This window comes from Amphiprion ocellaris, chromosome 15, assembly GCF_022539595.1.
Source record: "Amphiprion ocellaris isolate individual 3 ecotype Okinawa chromosome 15, ASM2253959v1, whole genome shotgun sequence".
Lineage (NCBI taxonomy): Eukaryota > Metazoa > Chordata > Actinopteri > Pomacentridae > Amphiprion > Amphiprion ocellaris.
In genome coordinates, this window is record NC_072780.1 from 7899651 (window position 1) to 7925564 (window position 25914).

The following is a 25914-nucleotide window of genomic DNA, read 5'->3' on the forward strand; positions in this document are numbered from 1 at the left end:
TACAGTACAGCTATGTCATGCTGTACTGTTGGAAATAGATAAAACAAAATGCTGTTCCCCAGGAGACAATTAAAAATGCTTACATCACAGCAAGCTCTGAACTCCTAACAGAACCTGAATGAGCTGGTGAAAAAAAGGAGGAGAGGATGAAAAACTGTGGATAAGAGGCATTTTCTAACAGGTTAATTGCTTGCCTTGAAGGGAGCTTTACTCACACCGATAAGGATGTGCTATTTAATGATGGCTAACATGGTAATGACTGGGTGTTGGCCTCTAAATTAGGGATCCTAGCCAGTGTGATCCTCACAACAAGAAGGGGCAAGAAGACCGCAGTGACTGAAATACACAAGAAAAACACTCTGAGTGCAAACATGCCCTCCAGCATTTTATACAACCTGGAATACTGCAGGAGGAAAAAGCTAGAATATTAAGATGGCACTGCAGATGAGTTAAAATAGTCAGGCTGTAAAAAAAAAAAAAAAAACATCCATCCATCATCTATACACCACTTAATCCTCATTAGGGGAGTGGAGGGCTGGAGTCTACCCCAGCTGACTTACAGCGAAGGAAGGGGACACCCTGGACAGGTCGCCATACATATACACATTTGCATTCACACTTATGGACAATTTAGAGTCAACAATTAACCTCAGCATGTTTTTGGACTGTCGGAGGAAGCCGGACTACCCAGAGAAAACCAACACATGCACAGGGAGAGCATGCAAACGCCATGCAGAAAGATCCCAGGAAGGCAGGGATGCAAACCGGGGATCTCCTAGCAGCAAGGTGAAAGTGCTAACCACCAAGACACTGTACAACCCGTAAGTAAACATGGCATTTGAAAATGAAGACCTGAATGCATGTAGATATTCACATCCAAAATGCACATGTATTGAAGACCAATGCACACACGTTTGTTTTTGTAGGAAAAAATGTGGCAATATTCCAGATTTCTAGAACATTTATGCAGGCTTTGATGCATTATGCAGCATTCTCCTCTTTTCCCTCCACCGCAACAAATACAGCCTTACATCAGCAAAACTCACCCGCAAATCTTCGGTGAAGACGCCACTCAAAAAATGCTTATTCATTCTTTCCTTTTTTTTTATTAAAAAATGACAAGAGGGATGTAGGAGACAGAGATGTGGGATGACATGCACCTGAGGCTATGAGACAAACTTACAGAAATTCAGTTTCCTCGCTGCTACATCGACAACCTAAGAAGTGGCCAGTAGACGGTATGCTGTATGTGATAAATAACAGCTCTACAGCAAACACTGTACAGGCCTTAGCATATCACCTTGTTAGTACCCCTGATAAGATAAAAACATGTTCAGCTATGAATAGTAGCATGTGCTGTAACACAAGTTTTATAACAATCAGTTGCGAGACAATGGAGCGCTACGGAGTTACACAAGCATGGCAAAGCCAGCAACAAACACAGCACAAAATCAGTGAAGCAAATGCACACTGTGGAATGACATAAGCATAAAGATGCAAAAATCTCCTTGGAAAAAGAAAATCTCAAAAGGAGATACTGTATTTTAATAACTCTGAAAAGCAAAAAATTCCCTTTCTTTAAACAAACATCTACTGCCAATATAATTTAACAGGAGGTATCTAAGTAGAAAATCTGCAATGCACTAAATTTTGAGTGTCCTTCACCATGAATAAGCCATTTTCTCAGAACATGTGTTTTTATACATAACGCAGATGCTACATGGTGCATTACAGGTCCACACACATGTTCCCTTTGATAAATTTTTCATCAGCACTCATGTCAGACCTCGAGTCAAAATGGGTATACAAGTGCTGCATGCAGGAGCTTTCATTTAGGGAAGATGATAAATGATAGATTCGTTTAAACACAGAGCGTCTTGCTGAACCAGACTAAGAAATCTCAAGCAGGTGTTGCGACATATGTGCAACAAGGTTGTTGTATTATTTAAAGTTCATCTGATGAGGGAGATTGTTTTGCAGATGTATTTTACTGGCATCGCCTACTCATGTGTGGTTGGAATTAACGCTGTGATCCGTATGTGTTTTACTGAATGTGCATTTGTTTATGGATTGAGTGAAAGTATCTGATATTTCATGATGTCAAAGCATTTTACAGAGGAACTAATGAAACTGACATTTCATTGAAGTTGATGTTATTTCTCTGTACTGTTGCTAAAATGTGCAAAATGACATGTTAATTTTTAAATTTCCCAGCAATAAAGCATTTCAAAAAGCAGTTTTCATCTCAGAATACATTGTGTAAAATTGATGCACTTAAAATCTAACAACCTATAAAAATAAATATATACTTTTAATTTAAAATATTCATTAGCTAGACAACTTAATTCCTACATTTGAATCTAAAGATGACTTATTTCTTTAGCTTGCCATCTAATTGTGGATTGCTTCTCTTCATATTCAGTCTGCTTTCAAAGTATAAACATTAGATTCTGTCTCTTGTTTGAACCATCCCCAACCTTTGCATTTATTTATCTACCTCATTGCCTTTTTGCACATCTCAACAACAATACAGGAGATTCCAGCTGCAGGGGGGTTGTGGTGGGAATGTGTGTGCATAGATTTAGGTTAAGAGGCACCCAAGGGAGATAATGTAACCACTGCAGGAATCTATACAAATGTGATTCCCTGAGAGCTGCTCTACTGTCATCCTGTGTGACAGAATAAAACCAGAGGCAGAAACAGAGATAATCTATGTGTGTGTTTCGTGTATGTGCGTTGGTGTGAATGTGGGAGCAGCAAGAAAAAGATTACAACTCTTCTTCTATTGATTTCTCCAACTAAAAATAAATAAATTAGGCTATCGTGTAATTTCATCTCAAATGCATCCCAGTCTCTTTTGAAAAATGTCAAGGCCATAAGTTGGTGTTGACATCATAAAGCGATGGATACATCCAGACTGGCTGATGCCTGGTTGATATGATGTTTAGTTACTGATATCACTACATTAATCTTATTACATTACTGTGAAGCATCCACAGAAGCTCAATCACCACCACTGAAATCAAGATTGAGCAAACTCTGTGACCAGGTACTTACTGCAATTGAAGGAAACAACAAAAATAGTCAAAACTTAACATGCTTGGGGTGTAAACAGCCTGCAGTTGATCCATGATCTGTACTTGATCCACATCTATTGTTTAACACACATATGAGCTGCAGAGTAATTGCAGTTCATATGTGTGAAATGCCAGTTTGTTGCACAATCCTGCTTAGAAACGGTTTTGACAACATAACTCCGCCACGTGTTCACATGAATGGGGCACGATAAAAGCAGTTTACAGTGACAGTAATGGAAGTATCTGTTGGTGTTTTTTGCTGATCTGATTACATAATCTGAAAGAATTGATCCGATCTGAACTATAAGTATTGAGATCTGTTGCATCATTAAAGCATGCTGTGGATGACTTATGAGGATGAAGGTGTCGAGAAATACGTATGTTGTCTCCAAACTGAGGTTGCCATAAAAAGGTTCTGTACTCTTTTTGTATTTTAGAAAACATGCAGACACACCAGGTTCTGTACACTGCTCTGACACTTCCAGTTTAATGACACTCAAATGTCACTGTAAACAAGCATTGTATGCACATCCATGAGCAAAAATAAGTAGGTCCTACACAAAACTTTTCTCACTCGCCATGAAGGGCGGCTGTTCTCGTCCAGATACTGACATTAAGGTGTCATAATAATGTTCTGAAACTAAAAACACCAACAGTGTCACGCTGATTGTTTTCCTAAAAATTCAACACTTTCGGATCTCTGAGTGAACATCTGGGCAGAGAGCTTGTTCTTCTCATCTGTGCTTAAGTCTCACTAAATATTTCAAGGGTGTTTTTCTTGCACCCTGACAGAGATATCAAAAGCTATCAGCAACATCTCTTTGGTTTTGTCAAGCTCCAGTTCCTCTCTGTCACTGCAAATTTTTCACATATTCTGCTCTTCAACCCCATTTTGTTGCTCTCCTCTTTCTTGCACACCGTCACTCATCTGCAGCTGTGGTTTGCCCTCCTGTTAGCCCCAGCATGAATTGCAAAAACCCAATCTTTTGGAAAGAACGTTGCAAACAGTATTCGCGCTGTAATGATGCAACATCACAAACAGCACACTTTCACTCACAGATATCCCTTCAGCATGAGCTTCCTCATACTGTACTCCCTATTTTGTTTATCTTCCCTTGATTATTTCACTACTTTGCTGTCTTTTGCTCAAGGCTCACCGTATACCCAGTTCTGTATGTCCTGGGGTGTTAGAGTGCAGCTGCTGCATCGTGACCATGAAATAGAAGCCTGTGTCCTTATATCTCGGTGTTAAACATATTTTTACAGCTCACAGGATATTTTCAAAGTTTTCGGCAGAGAATATTTCACTCAGCTAAAGTTTGGAGCCAGAAATGTGGCAATTTAACCAATATGAAGAATGACAAATTACTGAATTACAATGAAATCTTGGTAATGAGATAAGTGTAGTCTTGATATGTGCAACAAAGATTTCTAATATTTAACAGTCAGTGTGAGGTGATGCGTTCTGTTTTCTTTGCTTGTGGTGGGTAGGTTTTAGCAATGGAATCACACCTTGGGATGAAACACTTGATTAGCAGCCCAGTGACTGTGCTGTGTTGTCGATCCATCTGTTGTTTTGTTGTATCTGACATCCAGTTGGGCCTTACACAGTCACCTGGTACACAGTGAGAAAGCCTTTCCTCCCCCACACAAACCTGTCTTGCAGCCTCCTATTGTTTTTTTGTGTCACACTAACACACACACACCAATTACAAACGATAAATCTGCCAATATGCGATATTAGGAAAAGACATATTCACTGATACCTGCATCTATTCTGTACATATATACACACAGACACAGTGCAAATGGCCTAATAATAATGTAAGGAAGGTACAGAGCTGCAGAGACGAGAAGAGAGGAAGCGAGAGGAGGGAAAAGATGTGTTCTGTGACCCCAGTCCAAATGAGAGGTTTGTCTGTGGCTGACCTGAGTTATACACCCTTACGTAAGGCAGCAGGTGGGGGTGGGAGGGTTGGAGGACAGAGGGAGAGTGCAGCAAAAGGAAAGCCTTGGAAAGAGGCTGAACTGCAAGACACAGAATTACCGATTCCCTCAGCATGTTGATGAGAGGAGAGAAACCTGACTTCACAGGATACGCAGAGCAGAAATACAGCTGGTCAGACACTAAAAGACACACTAAAGTATCAATGGTGCAGGAACACATGCAAAAAAGGTCAACAGAGATACTATCAACCCCCAGGAAAACAGAGGATAAACACCATAACAGACTCGCCCTTCATACGAGCCTACAAATACTGCTGGTTCAACCATGGACCTAATTAGAGCATCTCTAGCTGTCTGACCACACCATCATTTTCTCTCCATCCCTTTCTCTCCATTCCCCAGAGGAGTGGGAGGAGAGGAGAGAAAAAAAATGATAACCCACCTGCTGAGGTACATCACACAGGGATGAAAAATGCAATTTCTAAACCATCTGTGACCAGGATTGGAGAGAAAAAACGCTGGTTGTATCGACTTCTTTTTTGGATGAGAAAATAGATTTTACATTTCGAGACGCAGTATGAGAACACATGGTGGTCTTTGTTCGTCTCTGTGAGTGTTCATGTGTATGTCTTTGTGTGGAATATAATTTAAGGCAAGCTGTCATCTTCATCCCTCAGTTTTACATCATCCTCAGGCACAAATGAGAGAGAGTTTGAAATCATCTGACAGCTTAAATTCAGATTCGTCCCTCTCACTCTTACTTCACCACCGATGTAATGGGGGCACACCCTTAAAATAAAACAACTGCCTTAACTCTGTGTGCAAAATTCTACATCAGTCACTATTGTCCCTTTAATTACAGTCATTATTCTCCGTGTGGAACTGTCCAAGTATTTATTCTTTTGTCATGTCACACAGCTCGCAGTATAATTTCTCAGCATGATGAGCAGAGGGAGATTATTTGTAGCTGTGAAAAATAAAGCAAACACAGATTCTACAACTTCTTCATTATGATCATTAACTCATACATGATCAGGTGAAAGTCTATCTGGTCTACTTTGATATGTGAATTTTATACAAAACAACAAAAATCTAACTTAAAGTTCAAACAACTGAGCAGATATCTTGGTGTGCCAAATAATGCTAAATCCATAGATGGATTAAGGAGCAACAGGTACCTGGGAAGAAGCATCTAAAGGGGTCCACACCTTCCTATATATGGAACAATATCTCCAGATTGAAATATTTTGCATTTTGCATCTCTTTGTGCTTGTTTTACATCTTTTGTTATAAATCTCTCTACCTTTTTACATCTCTCTGTAGTTGTTTGAGTCTCTTTCTGCTTGCCAATCTTTGTCGTTTTGCAAGCAATTGTTATATTTTGCGTCTCTGTAGTAATTTTGCATCTTTTTGTGGGCATATTGCATCGCTCTGTGGTCTTTTAGCATTTTGTTTTTTGTTTTCATTTTGAGTCTGTCACTTAATGTCCTGTGGTGGCAATTATGTATCTGTATTCATTGTATTAATTTTATCTCTTTGTGCCAATTTCATGTCTTCTTCAATCTTTTTCAGTGGCATTCTGCAGACGAAGCAGCGCTCTCAGGTGCTGATTTCACTTCAAAAACTGCAGGTGAACTTTAGCCGTCTTCAGCATCCAAATCATATCGGAGATGAGGAGAGATTATCCGAATTGCGTCTCAAGCTTCCTGCCACAGTAGACCTTCACTGACACTCTGCATACATACACTATAAATGCAGCACACTCATGTTCCATGGACCTCCTGAACTTTGGGCCTGTTGATCTGGCTCATCTTAATCATGAACTTATTCCAATAATGATACTCAGGAAAAAGACTGCTTGTCCTGCCTTTCTTGGCTACTGTTGCAGAGTCTATGAAGCTCTTAGTTTTTACACAGCACATGTTCAATTTACTGTGACAGTGGGTAGCTGATTTACCACTTGGAATACTTAAATTTATTATATTCAATAAAGAGTGTATCACTGACTTTGGATAATGGTTGAAAGAAGTATGCTATTTTCTAGTCAGTAAACATAAATTTTGTGGTGAGGAAGGTGAGATTTCCTATTGTGCAGTAAACTTGTCAGCTAACATACAGCATTTGCAAAAGGGTTGAGATATTGAAAATATTAAATGTGTTAATCTGCACTTCAACAAGCACACAGAGCCAAAAGCTCTGACAATATGCTACAGCTGAAGTAATCGTAGCACTTATTGTACGTGACAAAATCCTGGTCTTTTTCACTTTCTGTCATTATTTCTTTTTTTTTAAAGGATGAGGCATCCTGAGAGATCCTCCATTCCTGCAGCCTGTGATCTCTGTGCAACCTCTGTGCCGCCACCACAACCGGCGCCAATTAGAGGACTTCTAGATAGTGTGGAGGCCTGTCTTTCTCTCCTACGTCTTTTTATTATTCTTTTTCATTATCTCTAAGTGTTTCTGGATCTGGCTCAGTCTTTTAAAAATCCTCCTCTACCAGTTTTCTCTTTCTATTATGCTCAAGTCATTCTCTTTACCCGCCTCTTCACCCACTCTTTCACCATCCACCTGTCCTCCATTTATCCTCCTCTGTTTCTCTCTGCTCTCTTCTTCCTCTGCTGTCTCAGTCGTCCTCTTTCCCTGTTCACTGTTCATCTCATTTCTGTCCCCTCTTTTGCCTCTTTCTTCCAGCCAACTATATCCTCTCCCTCCCTACTGCCAACACCACCTGTTAAGCCAGGTGGACACGGCTTGGAAAGAAGTGAGGTGGAAACAAGTGACAGACAGGGGGAGGGAGGAGGAGACAGAGGACAGTAAACAAGAAGTCATCATTGTTTGACAGGCGAGGAAGAGACAGAGATGCACTTCCTACAACAATCTAAAACATTCAGTAAAGAACATATATCTTAACAACCTCAACCACTACATTTCCGAATATAACCCTCTTATAATTAGAAATGCATCTCTTGCTGCCCAGTGAATGACCTCGACACACACACACCGTACATAAATAATTTATATCAAACTTAATGTTGCATTAACGTTTGACATTTTTGGACAAATTATGCTTTGATGCTTTGGCATATTGTTTCAACTTTCATGCAAACAAAGCTCTCTGAATAAAACTGAATTAATGTGCTATCCATCGTATATCACTGTCAGCTCCTGATTGACAGCTGACACGTCTGTGACCCTGGAGAACAAGTAGATAACAAAAATAAACGGAGGGAACATTAGCATCATCGCAAAAAAAACTGATGTATGTTCGTGTTGGTATTCATGTGGGTGCAGCTGTGTGCATATTTGTGGCCATGTGCGTAAAAAAAAAGGCAACTGAACTCTGTGAATAGCAAGCATTGTGAGTGTTATACACAGGCGAGGAAATGGCACTTTTTCATGTCGTTCGGCACAAAAAGAGAAAACAAAAAGGGGAGTCAGTCAAGGATGAAATGGGATAATTAAGGTTTATCTAAATCAAGCCCTTCTCTGTCCCGACTTTAGCTTTAGACAGCACAGATTCTTTCATCTCCTAAACAAAATCCATCTTTTAAGGCAACTAATCCCTTTATTCCGAGCGTTAACCTTTAGGTGCCTCAAAAGGAACAAGACCTCCTTGAAACTGACAAATTAAGACACGTGTGTCTGAGCGCACAGCTTCCACATTTACATGGTATTTGAGTAGCAATTGTACATGCTAATTAGCGAGTTGATTGCTTATCGTTTCTGTGTGACAGAGGTGCATGGAGAAATGTATGCACACACAGATGTCAGACAGACATACAGATCGGTCTCTCTGTCACAAGAGACGCTGGAGACACACCTGTGTCAACGCAATACTCAAACAGCAACTGTGTCAGTTATGGTGTTTAACACAAGCAAATATTTGGTTGAACTTCTACACCTTCTGCGCTGCCGTCTGCTCAGAGCCACTTCTCAGAAAACTCCTGTTTGTCAGTTTCTCACCAAAATGAGTGGACTCCAAGCTAATTAGCATTTTAAATGCCAGTCAAAAACAATTCTCTTGAAATATCATTATCCTGCCAACATACACATACAATACATACTGTATGTTGACATTTTTAACAAACTCCTTTGAAATCTATCAAAACTTACTTTGACAAGATTTTCATGCTGTGAGAAGGAGGACCAAATCTTTAAAACTAAGCCCAACTGAAGACACCAGAAATATGTATTTTTTTGCATTAATACTGAATACTTAACTTCAAAAAGTGTCTCTTCGTTCAGCATTAAAAGTTGGGTTTGCCTTGTGGCTTTAGCCATCGGAGACAGTGCAGGAGCGAGCTGCTCTGCCATATTTCAACAGTCCAGACCCCTCTTATTAAAGCAGCACAAAAGACTAATTATATCTGCAGCGCTTTGATTTACATGCAATTAAAGTTTCATGTGAACCTAGATAAAGCAGAGATGGGGGGCAGGAGGAGAGGAGAGGAGAGGAGAGGAGAGGAGAGGAGAGGAGAGGAGAGGAGAGGAGAGGAGAGGAGAGGAGAGGAGAGGAGAGAAGAGGAGAGGAGAGGAGCTGCAGGATGCTGACGAGAGAAGATTAAAGAGCAGATGAGACACCAGCAGAGAGGCGAGCAGATGTGTACAGCAACTGGGCCCAAAGAGAAACAAAGGTGGTGGGGGGAAGGTAAGGAGGGGAGATAGACGGGGAGAAGAGAGGTGAGGCAAACCATCATTTGGCAGGGGAAGTGATGACACAGCACATCCATCTCAGTGGCAGGTGCCTGCTGTTGCTCCTTTACAGAGGACACAAGCTAACAGGGAAAGCGAGAGCTGCACCAGGACTACACTGTGAAAATACCACACTGAGTCAGGCTGCTAGAACAAAGATTAAAATGCTGCCGATTTTCTTGTCTAAAAATATTTCTGCCTTGCAAAAAAGGAGTGGAGGGCGCTTCAAACACAAATCCATAAATAGTCCATAACTATCCTCTGTCTCTGTATTATTGGCGATCATTATGTAATTATAGTACATAATGCAATTTGTTTGCAAAACTGGTAAAATAAGCCCAGTAAGCACTTCATTTGGTGGTTTAATGAGTTTGTATCATACATTATTCTAGCTAATCTTGCACTGTTTGGGCATGCTCCTTTGATATTTACACCAAAGTACTATTGTATTTTTACAGCTTGTGATGTGGTAACAAGATAAAAAAAAATGTTCCTCTGCTTGATTAAATATTTTCTTCACTTGTTTAATCTTCAACTAATCTTTAATCTCTATTTTTCTTGACTTGTGACTTGTTTTCTCAGACGCAGCATTTGGTTATGTAACATTTTGGTTAGTAAATCAGTAATCACAGCCTGGAGCCACTTGATATTTCCATTTGAAGGAGCTGCTGTATAAGATAGTAATGTGATGGATGTGTACTGACAAGGAACAAACTGGTTATGTACAATGCAAAGCAACCAAGAAGTAGAGCTAAAAACATGAGTGAAAGGGCTTTTTTTTTTTTTTTTTTTTTTACACAATAATAAGCTAGAGTATTACTCAGTCAAATAATTGAACACACAGCGACGTTATTATACAAAGAAATAGCCCACAGTCACAAACACACAATAGGTATGAGGGTAGGTGTGTCATTGTGTGATCATTAACACATCACCCTGACACACAAATGGTTTTCAGGCCTGTTATATGCAAGGTTGGACAGTAAATAACATCCTGAAAATAACAGAGGGGAAAAGGGGAATGAAAGCGAGAAGAGGGGGGGATGGTGCAATAATAATGAAAGCAATAAAAGGAGACCCATTTTCCCAGCTGTGATCTGTGCCTCAGTCAATGTGTATATCTGTGCATGTGTGCATCTGTGTGTGTGTGTGGATGTGTTTGAGAGGGAGATTTTCTGTGTGTATGTTCCCACTGAGCTCTCAAATGAGTCAAAATGACTCACATCATCTTATCAATCACCCACTTACAGTACAGCAATCCTTTAGTTTTGTGTGTGTGTGTGTGAGAGTGAGTGAGTGAGTGTGTGTGTGAGTGAGAGAGAGTGCTGCTTGAGGCCAGAATGAAGTCAAACATTAAAACTGCAGAGGAGGCCCACACACACCCACTGAATAACACAATGGCTTTATTCCTTTATCATAATCCCAAAGTTACTCCTACAGATACAGTACAAACATACAGTCAGTACACACACTCCTAGTGCAGCATTCCACTCTTAGCCAATAATTAATTTAGCATTACAGAAACCAAAAAAGAACAACTAATCCTCACAGAGAAATGTGTCATTTTTTGGTCATGATTAAACCAAACGTGTGCTGTGCTGTTTTCCGGGATAAATATACTCGTGAGTTTGACAGTAGTGAATGACATCAGCAAGTCATCTGGTCCTTTCCTGTGACTGAAAAGATACAGCTGGCTTGGTTGTCAATTGATGCACGGCACCTTCCCAATAGATCGACAGCTGGAGGTGCTCCAGGGAATGTGTAAACACACTCATGCATGCACCCACACACTCCCACACCACACACCTCTCTGCACGCTCTTTCCATCATGTAAACATGTACCAGTATGCACACATTATACGCCTTTACTACTGTACATCTACCTAAATGCACACCGTACTGGGTTACACAATACATACTGCTTGTAAAAAAAAAAAAAAAAAAAAAAAAGTTCATTCTTTATTTCTCCATTGTATATTTTCTGGTTAACAATCGCCTTGAGCTACATGTGCTGCTCCTGTCTTGGCCAAGCAGGTCCCTATTTAAAACCAGATCCTCGATTTGGATGGACAAACAGACAACTGATTTCAAACAAAACCGTCACCACAGACCTCAGTTACAAAAGATGAAAAAAAAGTCACTTACAAGAGTTCCTTTGGCTCCCGTCTCTTGCACCAGGTGAGGTGGACATCCTGGCAGGATGCTTTTTGTCCTCACAAAATAATCAAATTGGAGGAAGGGGAGGGCAGACAGCACAACGATAGTACACCAAAAACTCCACCGATCACGAAAACACCTGCCCACCATGCATCCTCTCACTGTCTCTCAGTCTGCACACATGCTCCTCCACGCAAAAGATGCTCCAGAAACGTTCATACGCTCATTCTCATGCAGATCAACTCGCACACTTTTACGCGCTTGAACGTTGAGCGTTCTCGAGAACCTGGCACCCAGAAAACGCACACGTGCATGTATGGATTGGCGCTGCACCAGTGTCTAGCTCCGGTGTGGGGACTGCTGAGGCTGACAGTGGAGAGAGAGAGAGGAGCGAAGATGATTGGAGCATACCACTGGCTGCTGCCGAGCGAGGGAGGAGGGGGACTGGAGTAGAGAGGAGAGGGCGAAGAGGGGGTGGGAAGGAGAGTGTATGTGAGGAGGGAAGGAAATAAGGAGCACAGATGATTCTGAGTTTGTGTGTGTCGCTGCACATGTTTCCGTAACTCTGACCTTTACACACACACACACTAACTCCTCTTAACCTGATCTGCATATTTTATACACTTTCTTTGTTTGTATGACTCAGTGGCGAGAGAAGCTATTTTCATAAATAGATCTGAGTGTCTAATAAAGTGGAGACGGACTAAAGATGTCAGGCAACAAAACAGAATCGCTTTCAAAGGTTAGGTTTCTTTATTCTGTTTTCATCCAGGCACTCACACATACACACAAGTATCCTTACACACAAATCGCAGCATCAAAAGTGTAACACACTTGTGCCCACACCCACTCTGTCTGCCTCCACTGCCTGAGGGGGGGACATAATAATCCTCCTCATTAGCATGATGCTGTGAAGAGCATCACAAATCCACCTAGCTCTGTCTCCTTTTCCCATGTCCTTCACTAACTCCTCCCCTCTTCTTTTCTCTGAAATGCCCCCCTCTTCCAGTGCTTCATAAGTGCAACTGATGGGAACCCCTAAAGGCTCATCTCTTGCCAGTATCGCTTCTGAAATAAGCAAGTGAGTACAGCATTGGGAATTTCAAATCATTGCTTGTAAAAATGAAGTGCAATTTGCAGTACTGATTTAGTTAAAAATATGTTCAGTTGTAGCTGAAACTAGGCCAAAAGAATACTGATCCACATTCAATCAACACGTGATTTAAGAGTCAAAGAAAGGATAGTGAGTCATTCTGAGAAGAAACTAAACCCTCAAGCTTAAGCACACACACACACACACACACACACACACACACACACACACACACACACACACACACACACACACACACACACACACACACACACACACACACACACACACACACACAAAATCCTCATAATGTCAACCATAGCCTTCATGTACAGGACCCGTCATAATATCTTAAGGGTTGTTGTACATGAAAAATAAGCACCAGCACAAACACCACCATCCATAATCAATGGTTTCTGGATGCAGCTGCACAAGTCACACTGCGCGGGACTCAACGGAAATATCATAAGCTCCTTAATTAGCTACGGGTGATTAGAGCTGCGTCACAGAATGATTTTTGGAGAGTTGAAAAGTGCACCGGCTGGACTTGAGGATGGACTCCTGGAGCATGACATCATGCAATAAGGGAAGACAAATTATTAAACAGATACTTGGAGCTCTCAATTCCCATTAAAAGCTGAAAAAAAATCCTTACACATGACCAAACCTGCAGTGTGGAACTTTTGGCAGTGGGAGTAAATACACAAATACTGTTGCTTAAGACGTACTATGCATCACTGTTCTCTTCTCTCTTTTTAGACCTACATCCCTCCTCTGAGCTCAGAGTATTTTTTTTTATCTGGGGCATTACAAATTTTTCTTGGGTGTTTTCTGGATTTTTCCGCCATATGCTCGCTACGATTGCTCACCTCCTTAGCCCTGGCAAAACCAATAACTGCTGGTTGATGTAAAATGCATCGCTCTTACTGCACCAGCATGGGGATGTCACCACAGTTTCACATTCAAGCTTTAATTCGGAAATAACTGCATTAATCAAGAACACTGCACAAGTATCGGCTGTTTCAAAACTCCTTTGTTTAGTTGCTGTTTAAGAAGCACATATCACAGGAGTTAATTCTAAAACATTACACTTTTTGACACAATTGTGTGTTGTTGTTTTTATTAGCATTTTAATTTAAACACTACCAATTTAATAGAATAAACCATAAAATATATGTTAAATAGCAGAGGGTAAATAGCAGTTTTTATTATATTGTTGTTGTTGACACTAGTAAACTCTGCAGAGATTTTTGGAATGCATAGCTAATATGGTGCTGTGGAAATGGATTTAAAAAACATTTCAAGGTTATAGCTTGAATTTCTTATGCAACTCACACAAAGCCAGTGACTTCTGACCATGACACATTCCACATTCCCTGCCTGAATCTTGCAATGAGCGTAAGAGAATTCGCTGCCCTCCTTGTACTACTTTGCTTTACAAATCCTGAAAGCAGCATACATCCAAGTCCCTTTATTTCATCACTCTCAACCACTGACTAATGCTAAGGCCTTGGGCTAAGTATGAAAACGTTCACCCGTACATAACCGTGATCTTCCAGTGAGTAGAAAATGTATGACTCATTAACCACAGGATATGACCTCAGAATACCTTCTTCTAGTCCAACAAAAAGCACTCCGTACATTCATCAAGTATTTCTATTTCTCTCATCAAAAAACAGCACAAGGTGAGAAATCCAACAGCAGCAGCAACAAATTCATAAATGACAACATTTTCAGACTCAACAGAAGAAGTGAAGTGTGCACAGGAATGGCTCTGAATGTGTCTGACAATTATAAGAGGAGAGAGAGGCTAATTTCCCAGGAGAGTAACCTTTCATATTTGGTTGCCAAGTGGTTTAAAACTTGACAGTAACAACTTGTGGGATCTTTCCCCACATCCTACTGGTACAATGCCTGTAAGTGGAGGAAAGGACCCTTGTCACATGCACTTTGAGTAGTTGTGCTTCCTAAAATATGCTATAAATAGTGGAAATTAGGAACACGCTATATTAGATTTTTGCCAATACCCAATATGCAGATATTTTTCAACTCATTTTTGATGAATGCCAATAGACAATGCAAATTTTCAGAGAACATTAAGTCTCTCCTGTAGATGAAATAACATTATTACATCTGCTTTTATCAGGATCACCCACTGGCAAGTGCAGATGCTAATAAAATACAAACCTTTTGCAAATGCACACATTTAATATGCAAAACAAGATTTTTTTTCTGACAAAACTAGCTTGTCAGACATTATCTGTGCATCAGTTTTCATTTTGGGCCAAGCTGCTCTAAACGTACAAACATTCCTCTACCATTCACTTGTTCTACTTTCAGTTGAAAGTACAAAGAGGCTCTATTTAATATTTACAACCAGACAAAACACACTCTGTGGTGTGAAAATGTGTGGGTGTAGAGAGAAAATGAACTTCACTGCATTGTCAACTTGAATATGTAACTCAGCTGTGCACAAAGCGCAAACTGAATGAAATTAACTGCAAATGTTACACGGTCACGTTAATATTTATGTTTTCTGTTCATCTGCCATCACATTTTAAATATCTTAAATGTCCCTCTTCTCCTGCATAGTACTGCTCTATGCTTAGAATATCACTCTTACATCATCACTTAGTGGTCACAGAATAAACTATACAGGACAAGGTCGTCGCATTACTTATATTGGTTAAAATGTTGATAATCTAGACTAAATATTATAAAAACGGTTGCAATGCAGTTTTCCTTCTAGGTAGAAATGTGTCAGCTAAATTACTTCAATCCTATGTTTAAAACGTCCCTCTTTAATTCAGAGAGATGAATTCATAGACAAATTATTAAATATCATTGTTTGGCAATCGCATACGATAGGCCTAGTGTACAAAAATATATAAAAATTTGAATATAAAATGTAAGACACACGTATGCATAAACACTCATGGAGAAGCATGAACACAAATAGAATGCAATTACACATTTTCTCCCACTAATACCCTCCCTCATTTTCTATTCTTTTCTGTGCATCAGTCTTTTCTGTTCATACACAAACAGCTTGTTCTCATTCTTTCTGTGCAGTTGCAGCCTTTTTACCTTTATTGTCCATTTGAAACTTAGCCAACCATTGCTAAAGCTTACAAACACACAGAGGACTGAACTGACAAAACTAAGCGTAGTGAGAGAAATGACAGATGAGAATGAGAGCAAAGACACAAAAAAATGCAGTTGCCTTGGAAACTGACATTCTGCAATTCAGTTTCATGTAATCTATGCTGAGGCATGCCAAATTCTCCAGGCTATCCGTAAACTTTTCAACTCTTGTCCGGAAGCCTAACAACAGGAAAAAATAGTGCTGTTCTCTTTTCCCATATTACTGATGTCACATATATAAAGCACCTGAGGAACTGGGCTAACCTACTCTATCAATAAGACACAAAAAAATGAATACAAAATAAGAAGATAATTCATCTGTCTCCTCACTAATAGACCTACTAACTATACCTACAATAAGACATATGTGTTTATTTTGTGTTGGTACTGGGTCCCAGCAGACTTCCATTTTCATGGTTAAGGCGTGCACACACAGGAAGGAGCAGCAGTGATGTGGAGACCATGCAGAGCTAAAGGAATATCAGTGAAATTTGGCAACAATGACAGGTGAAATAATCATTGGCAACACAAAGTCTGACTTAAACTAACCTCAACTTTGAGACTGAGCAGTTGAGTTTACTACCAGTGGATGCGGAGGATATTGTTGATTGACATATGACATATGATCACTGAATTCACCAAATGTTTACGTTTACAGCTTTTGGTTCTTTAGGACTTTATTAAATTACGACAAATGATCCAATTTTAGAAAAGGTTGCAGCCTGACCTAAAAATTGTAAAGCGTGTGAGCTAAAGGAAATTAAAACATGAGTGAATTGTCACTGTTAAGCTAGTCACTCTGAAACACTTGAAGTGGAAAATATACAACTAGATTACCTCGGGCAACTAGAGCCTGGAATGTCCAGCAGTGACTGACTGTCAGCTACAAAGTGACGGGCGAATCGTTGGAAATGTGGATGGAACTTTAGGCAAATTGATTTCTATACAATCACTACACTTTGACCTTATAGCCATATTTACAAAGGATGTATGTTACCAATAGTCCTCCACAACAGATGTAAACTGACATTGATCAGTCACTGAATGTCAGAGGCCTGTATTTTATCTTATTGATGCAATGGGTCGATATGACGTCCCTCCAGTAGGAGGACAGTTGTGTCAAGCCACTGCTTTTCCATACTCGGAGGAACAGTTTGATGTGATTCAGTCGCCTGGTGGCCCCCCGGGTACTTCCTTTTCAGTGTTCGTAGCGTGACTGAGCTGGAAGAGACCCTGGAGCACAGCCGGAGGGATTACACCTCCCAGCTGGCCTGAGAATGACAGAAGGAGCTGTGGGGCATCACTGTGGGAAAGTACATCTCATCTGCTCAACTTGATCTACTATCAAAACCACCCTGACTTGGATACATGACTTAAGATTGAAGGAATAAACTTAGAAAATTCTTGTTGTTTGGTGGTAACTCATGATTTTATGACAGGGACAGGAATGCATTTTGCCAAATATATACTTTACACATGTAATACAACCCAGATGCAATCCGATTCTCATGAAGTTACTTTCTATCAAATTTGTTGTGTTAATTTAGCCTGTATAGCTTAATGAATCTACGTTATAGCATTTACAAAAGCTCAGATATGCAGACTGTGTATAGAAACAGTGCTTCTGCACAAATTAGTAAAACCAGGTGTTTTTTATAGAAGACGACCTGCAGCTCTATCAAAAGTCCATGTTTTGATTTCTGCCTTCAAACTGATTTATTCAACTTCCATTAAGACTGTCTGTATTAAAGCTGTGCTATGTACAGTTACTGGTTAAGGAGGAAAAGATTTGTGTTGCACATCACAAGCACATAATTTTGACAGAACGAGACATAATGAAAACTCATTCTGTTTGCCTTTCTAATATGTTCAAAAAAATGTGAATAAACATTCATTCACTGCCAACATCCCACTCAGGTGTTTGTCACATCATGTTTACTTAACCTTCACAGAATCTGTCCTCCAATATTTTCATGCAGTTCAGTAATAACTGGGTTTTTGCAGGTATTTGTGTGGATGGTATGGTACCAACCTGAAAAAAGAGTCAAAATCTCAGGAGGAAAGCACCACATATTTATGCCAGAAGTTCTGGGCATCTTTGTACCATCTAGATGTACTGAAAAGTACAGTGAATAAAGTGCTAAAATGCTTTCTAAACATAACATCACCTATTGCCAACAGAATGCAGGAACTCTTACTGTTAAAGGATAGAATGTGCAAAAAGGATAGAGAGATTGGCACATAACAAGAATGAACCTCCACAGTCTTCAATTTTAATTTTCTTCAAAAGTCTGCATACATGCGCTTCAATCATAGTGAAGCAGTCAGAGAACAAGTTAGAAAATGTTGATGAAAAGCTTAGTTGTATTAATTATGATGCCAGCAGCATTTTTTGCTTAAATACAAAAACCAGGAAGACACAAATACGCCTGCTGCTAGCAGTATCTACACTAGAATTCGGCCTGTGACCAAAGTGGCTATAGACCCTTAACCTTTAACCAAAGGCCCTCAGGGATGAGTCCATCATCCTGCAGCTAGAAGCTACCCTGAGGTGAAGCAGTCCAACAAACAGAATAGCATCCACCTAACACTCATCTGTCATCAAGAAGGAACAAAAAACAGAATATCATGATGCAAAATCCAGCAAGATGAATGACAAAAAATATACCGACATGTTTTTTTATTCCCATACTGCATCTACTTTTTTGTAGTTCCACACTCTCATCTGCGTGTGCCAACCAACTTTTATGCTGGAGTATTTCTAAAGGTCTTCACTGCAAAGGGATGAAGGCCAACTCATACAAAGGTGGAAAGTTGTTGCCAGGCAACTCTACACCTCAGGCACTTATCTCTATTTCCCCTTTTCCCCTGTTGGATCACACTTTCTTTGTCATCACCACAAAGTAAGAGCAGTTTTTTTTTTTGCTGGTTCACAGTCCCAGAATATCTCATTGCCAATGAAGTAAAACATAAAAAAGACAGAGGATTTACAGGGGAGCTGCCTGGAAGGCTGGCGAGGCCTGCAGGGACTGGATCCAGGGAAAGGCAGATGGAACAAGGGACTAAAGACAGGGACTGAGAAGGGATAAGAAAAGTGAAAGGAAAGACCCATGATACACTTTTTAAAAGGCATTCACATAAAACTAAGATGTAAGAAATTACACATACATTACTATTCAGATCATATTTGGGTTATAAAACATTGTTATTCTGTTTAAATAGTACTGCCTGAACAGCAATCTCCTGTTTAAAATGCAACTGAAGAAGGTATCGCATTTCACTTATCAGATTTTAACAACTTTTCTCAGCCTGACTTCCTGTATAATGAGTTCAGATCAATTCTAGCAACAGCTTGATTCCAAGTTCTTCTTTTACAAAGCAGTATCTCTGAGGGAAACTAAAGATGTCATTATTCATTAATTTTCTGGATTTAAATGCCTATTTTCTTACATGATATCCATGTTTTTACAGTGGCATCTAAATACAATCAACCATTAAAAGTGACTGATAGTGTACTTGACTAATATGGGGCTAATCCAACAGAAGCTCTATATTACTTGTATTCAGACTTTCACTCAGTTAGCAAAAACAGCAAAAAATGAAATCATTTTCCATGTAAGTGGTAAGTGGAAATTACTATTTTTTTGATGATCACAGTCTGGGGATATATTGGTACTTTTACTTAAGTAGAGCATCTAAACAATTCTTCCACCACCGATCATTCTCCTACTATTTAAATGGTATATTTACTAGGTGTGTTTAGCATAAAAATGTGTAAGTTGTACTTTTGTCTATTAAACAGCTACTTCCTGATGCATCACATGTGTCCCACTGCAGCTTGTGCATTTTTAATTTATTCAAGGATGTCTAGTGGAACTTAAAAAAAACAATAACAACAACAAAAAAGATCATTTAAGGCCCTTAAACTTTTAAACAATTTAACTGGTCAAAATTTGAATGCAAGCCCCCTCAATAATGCACCAGTCTGTTAATTCAGTTAATAATAATAGTAATAATTATAATTATAAATTGTTATGTTTCCTCCATGCCTTGCAGTTATATTCCATTTAACAACTTCTGTCTCCTATTGCCATGAATTTATTTTATTTTTTATTCTTGTACATTTTTAGCAATAAATGATAGTACATTAAGCTGCTGTCTTATCTCACTCCTCATCTCACTGCAGAGCCACTGAGGCTCCTTTACTCAGTGATGCTCAACAAGAAGGGGAGCAAAGAAATCATTCTCAACATGACTATCACCGTCAATCAGCTCAAGAAATGTTAAGAAGTAGAATATATATTTGTGTATGCTAATGCATAGCAGCATCTTCCACTTTTCTACCCTTAGTTGTGTTATTAAAAGGGTTCCAGACAGCTGTCATATTCCAGGATATGCATTGTACATATCATTTAATTTCCTCTGAGTGATACTGTTATCAGGCAGCTGTCACAAATGATAATAAACTGAACTGTTTCTTCTTTGATTCAGTTGTTTCCCTTAAGCTACTTGCCAGTGGGTCTCCTATTCATCACTGCAAGATATGTTGTTAAGATTCATGTCTGGGAGACTATGTACAACCTGGCAAAGTTCATCACTGTTATTGCTACTGTTATTTCTCTCCCATTTAGCCCTCCAAAATGTGTCTCTTCATCTAGCTGCAATTTTGCGCCTCATAGCAACTAGTGATATTTTCTGACAGTACAATTTTGGCCAAGGCACACAGGGACAGATGAGTGTGTCTGATGCCAGTGCGCCTCTCTTTTGGAGAGGACTGATGACATCGACCTTCTCGCCAAACATCAGAATGGGCCTTTTAGTGCAGAGATTTACATCAGACAAGATTTCATTTCATTAAAACAATAAAACCAGGTATAACTTTCAAGTAATACTAAAAATGATGAACAGAGCCCTTAAATCTCTCCCTCTGCTGTTTCTTGTTACCATCAGTAACTTAATTATTCATCAGTATTGGTATATATCAGTTCTTAATGCACATTAAATTGCATATTTCAGGCTCATAATCCGCAGAGCAGTTATTCTACCATTGCATTGCTGGCTGCACTGCTCCACACATGCAGGTAGCAGTACTTCTGCAGGCTCAATCCTCATGATGTTCGATCTGCATGTTTGTAACCAGGTGAGACAGCAATCAGGTGTATTTTAATGAACCAACGCACAGCTCTATGACATTGGTTTGTAATACTCAGTTTGATTTTACTTAACAAATCAAAACATGCTGCACAGTGGCGTAGTGGTTAGCACTTTCGCCTTGCAGCAAGAAGGTCCCTGGTTCACGTCCCGGCTTTCCCGGGATCTTTCTGCATGGAGTTTGCATGTTCTCCCTGTGCATGCGTGGGTTTTCTCCGGGTACTCCGGCTTCCTCCCACAGTTCAAAAATATGCTGAGGTTAATTGATTATTCTAAATTGCCCGTAGGTGTGAATGTGAGAGTGATTGCTTGTCTCTGTATGTAGCCCTGCGACAGACTGGTGACCTGTCTAGGGTGTCCCCTGCCTTCACCTGAGTCAGCTGGGATAGACTCCAGCCCCCCCCGCGACCCTAGTGAGGATTAAGCGGTGTATAGATAATGGATGGATGGAAATCAAAACATGCCTAACAACCTGATTTTTTTCCACCCCATGACCCGTGTCTCCTGTTACATAATTATTTATAGTAGCCTTCATGGAGAGTCTTGAACAGGTTAAAATGACATAATATACAACATCTGTGATGGTTTCTGCCAGTCACAGTTCTGTCAAACACACGACAGCAGCTAGCACGCTGTGAGCAAACAAGCAGAGGAAGTGATACAGACCCCTACACTTGCTCACTTGTATTTGATGTAGATGGAAAAACCTACAGACAGGAATTGCACACATCCTCCCAAGACCCAAGATAAAAAAAAAACAACTCCACTGCTACGTTTTTACAAGACATGCAAGCCTAAAAATGAAAATAAATAAATAAAAACTCTTAAAACATGCAAACAAGCTGTTTTTTCTTATTCTTATGTAACCACACTGGTTGACTACAAGTGCATTCATATTTAAAGTGATGGCTTGCAGGATGCAAATGTTGGAAGAAAAGTACAACACACACTCTGAACACATTCCCATACACACAAATGTTCCGACATAAACTGACTCATATACTCACTTTTCAAAGTTGTCACAGGCACAGTGAGTGTGTCTGAAATTCTACCCATGGGGCCATCTGTTCTTGCATTAGCCAATTCGAGGAGACACAAACTCAGGAATCATTAAGGATGCAATATGGCTCTCAAGTTAATCACCAGCCTTCGTCATTTCCATTGAAAATTAGCCACTGGGCGACAGGGAAGTGGGGACTGTTTGTTATTCACAATCTGCTCAAGGAAGCAACATTTTATAGGCCATTTTCCGAGCAGCGGGAAAGACTGCGGAGACTATGATATGAGTGGGCTTTCACTGGGTTTTCGGCAATAATATAAAAAGCGAAATAAAGAGTGATTATCAACACTACACTGCAACACCACATTATTCACAAATGCGTAACGCTATGCAATTTTTATTAGATTTGTGCTGCAAAATTGTTTAAAAATCAATATTAAAGGACAAGGCTAACACTGATTTCTTGAGCAGAGACTCTTAGAATGTGGACACATATTTATCATTTTGTGTGTCCATTTTATGCACTACAGGTTGGTTGAGATTTTTACTGAAGCAGCTATACTCATTCAGTTACATTAAAATTGTATGTCAGCAAAAGAAAATATGGCAAATTCTACAAAGTAATGTTAAATAAATAAAATGATAAAACACTAAAGTTTTATAACTGTATTAATTCACACTTCTTTGTACAAAGCCATTTCCACTTGAACATGAAAGAGTCTTTTATTGTAAATTATCGTCAAAAATGCCAAATTACATCAACCATGATTCAATGGTGAAAAACAATTAAAGGAGAAAACTTCCCAGGGGGGTGAATACTTTTTATATACACTGAATGTCATACTTCAGATTTGCCTCTTTAGCTATGAACTCTTGCTTTGGATAGTTGAGTCCTTACTCAGAAACCACATTCTGAACTAAATCCAACACATCCCGTTTCTTCCTCATGTTTTTATAGCCCAGTGACCTTCCATCTCTTGGTTCTGCTACCAAACACAACTGCTTCAGGCAATGATCTGACCTGTTCCCTCTGCCCTGGTTATCACTTTGAATCTTTCCCATTTCATTCCACAGTAAGTCTTTTTGATAGAGCCCTTAAAAAGCCAGGCTTTTAGAACTGACGTGAGTTTCCTCTCCTCTCATGTCCCTTTAAAAGTGGCCCAGCAGCTGTCATGTTGAATGGCTCCTCCCATAAAGAGTGCTCTATTCTGGTGGGAGTAATAATGCTAGATGGGACAGTGCTGCCACCACTGGGTTAATGATTACCTACTGTACTACAATAAAGTACACAAATTTGATAAAGTCAGAGTGACACCAGCACCTTTATCATGGAACAAATTAGATAATCCATCATATACGCAATTCAAGTGTGACAATACAATAATCATATGTGATATTTTTACTCATAAAAACTGGAAATAAAATATTCATTCTTTTCCTTATAAACAGGGTCAACATAGACATCATATATCACTAAAAGGGTTAGTTCAGCTTTAAAAGATGACTTTCAGCACTTAACTGCAATGTTAAGTGATTTAAGTAATTCAGATCACAACACAAAATGCTGCAATCTACAGTCTCCTTTGAATTTATCTCAAACATTTACAGAAAGGCGTGAAAAATACAAATCTCTAATGCGAGAGAATAATAATAGCTCATGTAAAATGCATGAGCTGCATTTTCTGTCCTGACTGCTGATAAAAACCTGAATAGGCTACTAAATCAGTATCACAATCCAAACAACATTCTGTGGTATCGTAAAATTTGCTCTTTAACACAGGTCCCGGGTCTCCTTGAGAAAAAAGCGAGAGACGGAAAAAGGGATTGAGTAATTACTCTCAGTGCACAGCTCACTGCTCCGTGCAAAAAAGAGCCCTCCAGCTCTACTGCAAATTTTCAGGATTCCACTGACAAACAGAGTGTGAGGATTATCTCTCCTTAATTATTCCACTTGTTCTACCTGGTGCTTATTTATTGCTGCTCTAACAATACTGTGACCTCCAGCATACAGCTAGTAGGAAACCGGTTTGTTCCTGAAAGCTCTCTCATTCTTCCTCTTCTAATGAATGGATGCTCAATCTAAACAGCCATTAAACATGTTTAATTAGAAGGTTAATGTCATGAGTTCAGGATGAACTGAACAGAGAGCAATAGATTAAATTAATTGAGCTAGTAGGAAGGGTGTTTCTTTCTTTTATCAGCTTTAGAAATATCACACTGCACCTAGGCACACTGCAGAACAGTGTGCATACGGAAAATGGAAAAGAAGGTGGTATGAGGCCTACTTAACTCAGACATTTGAACAAGTGGAGAAGTGTTTTTGTGGAGAGGATCTCTAAATGTTCTGGATACTGCACAAAGATGCAAAGCACAGTATTCAAACCAGACATCAATTCTAGTTTCATGACCACAGAGATAAGTTACTTAACAATACTGCATTATTTGCAAGCTAATGTTTATTTCATAGAAATTAATTTTCAAGCCAAAATGAGGAGAAACCCTTCACCTGCACATACAGTAAAACATGTAGTTGAAAGTTACATTATCAGTGATGTCAAGCATGTATAATTCTCAATTGTTGGGCTAAAAAAAAAAAAAACAGAAATCTCTAGTGAATTAGTTTTAAGTAGGACTAAATCTTTCAATGCCTGGATGTACTGACAGTTTCTCATAAGATAGCCCCATCTAGTGTAAGAAGGACAACATACCTCAAAATTAAATTAAGGATATAGTGCAACTTCTCTGTATTGCTCATTCCACATTATGAAATTTTTTCATATACTATTACATCCTTAAATCTTGCAGATGTGCACTTAGACAGCTGCAGAAACCACAGATGTGTAGTTGTTGTTCTACTACTATTTTTTAGCGTGATTGGAGGACACATGAACACATACATACTACTGCCCATGTAGTCCAGGGACTTCTGCATCTCAAAAGAGTAAAAGCAGTTTAAGCTTTGGCCTGATAGCTATATAACTGTATCCTTGCTGACTGATTACAAATGCTACACAATGACTGCAAATTTATTCCAAGTTCGTCAATATTAAAACAGAGACGGCAGTCAAATTTGGTCTTAGATGAATAAAATCTTTGACAAATTTTAACAAGTGACCCTGACAGTCAGAACAGAATATCAGCTGACAGAAGATGCCAACAGCAAGACAGACCACTGTGGAAAGATGAGGCCTGAATGCAAAATGGAGCAAATGATTGCTGCTGTCTTGAAATGCAGCAGTGTCACTCAGGCAGAGCTACCAGAAGATCAGTGAAAAAATAGAGGCTTAGATAACGACCGGCTTTATGGCCTCAGAGCAATTCTTTCTATGTTGTGGGCACACAGCTGTGTTCTTCCTTTACCAGTATTTTTAAATTCATTCAGTTTTTAATCCCAGCTCTGTCACTGAGCTACACATGCATGGCTGGAACTACGCTACTGTGCTGTGCCTACAGCAACATACGGACATCTTTCCCCGACAAGTTTCAGTATTATGTAAGTGCTTTTATAGAAATAGTAGCAGTATAGGTCCAGTTAAACTGAAGCTGTGATTTTCTGTTTGATATTCAAATGACTCAGAAAATTTAAATTGAATTGAAGAACTGATCCAATCAGCAGAATTGCCTATTAAATTCTGGTGGACACCAGCACATCA

At 39.4% G+C, this 25914-nt stretch overlaps 1 protein-coding gene across 4 annotated transcripts in view; it reads right to left on the bottom strand.

Annotated features, from left to right (window-relative positions):
- The window catches only part of dtnbp1b (dystrobrevin binding protein 1b), a 76030-nt gene that overhangs the window by 23578 nt on the left and 26538 nt on the right, over positions 1-25914 (bottom strand). Inside the window, exon 1 of one of the 4 annotated variants that reach the window (XM_023268768.3) lies at positions 11862-12247. The exons of 2 other annotated variants lie outside the window; for them this stretch is intronic. In XM_023268768.3, coding sequence (XP_023124536.1) covers positions 11862-11907 — 46 coding nt within the window. In that variant the 5' untranslated portion in view covers positions 11908-12247. Of the gene's footprint in view, positions 1-1046; positions 1164-11861; positions 12248-25914 lie in introns of those variants that run through there. One more of the 4 variants, XM_055017925.1, reaches the window with a different exon arrangement.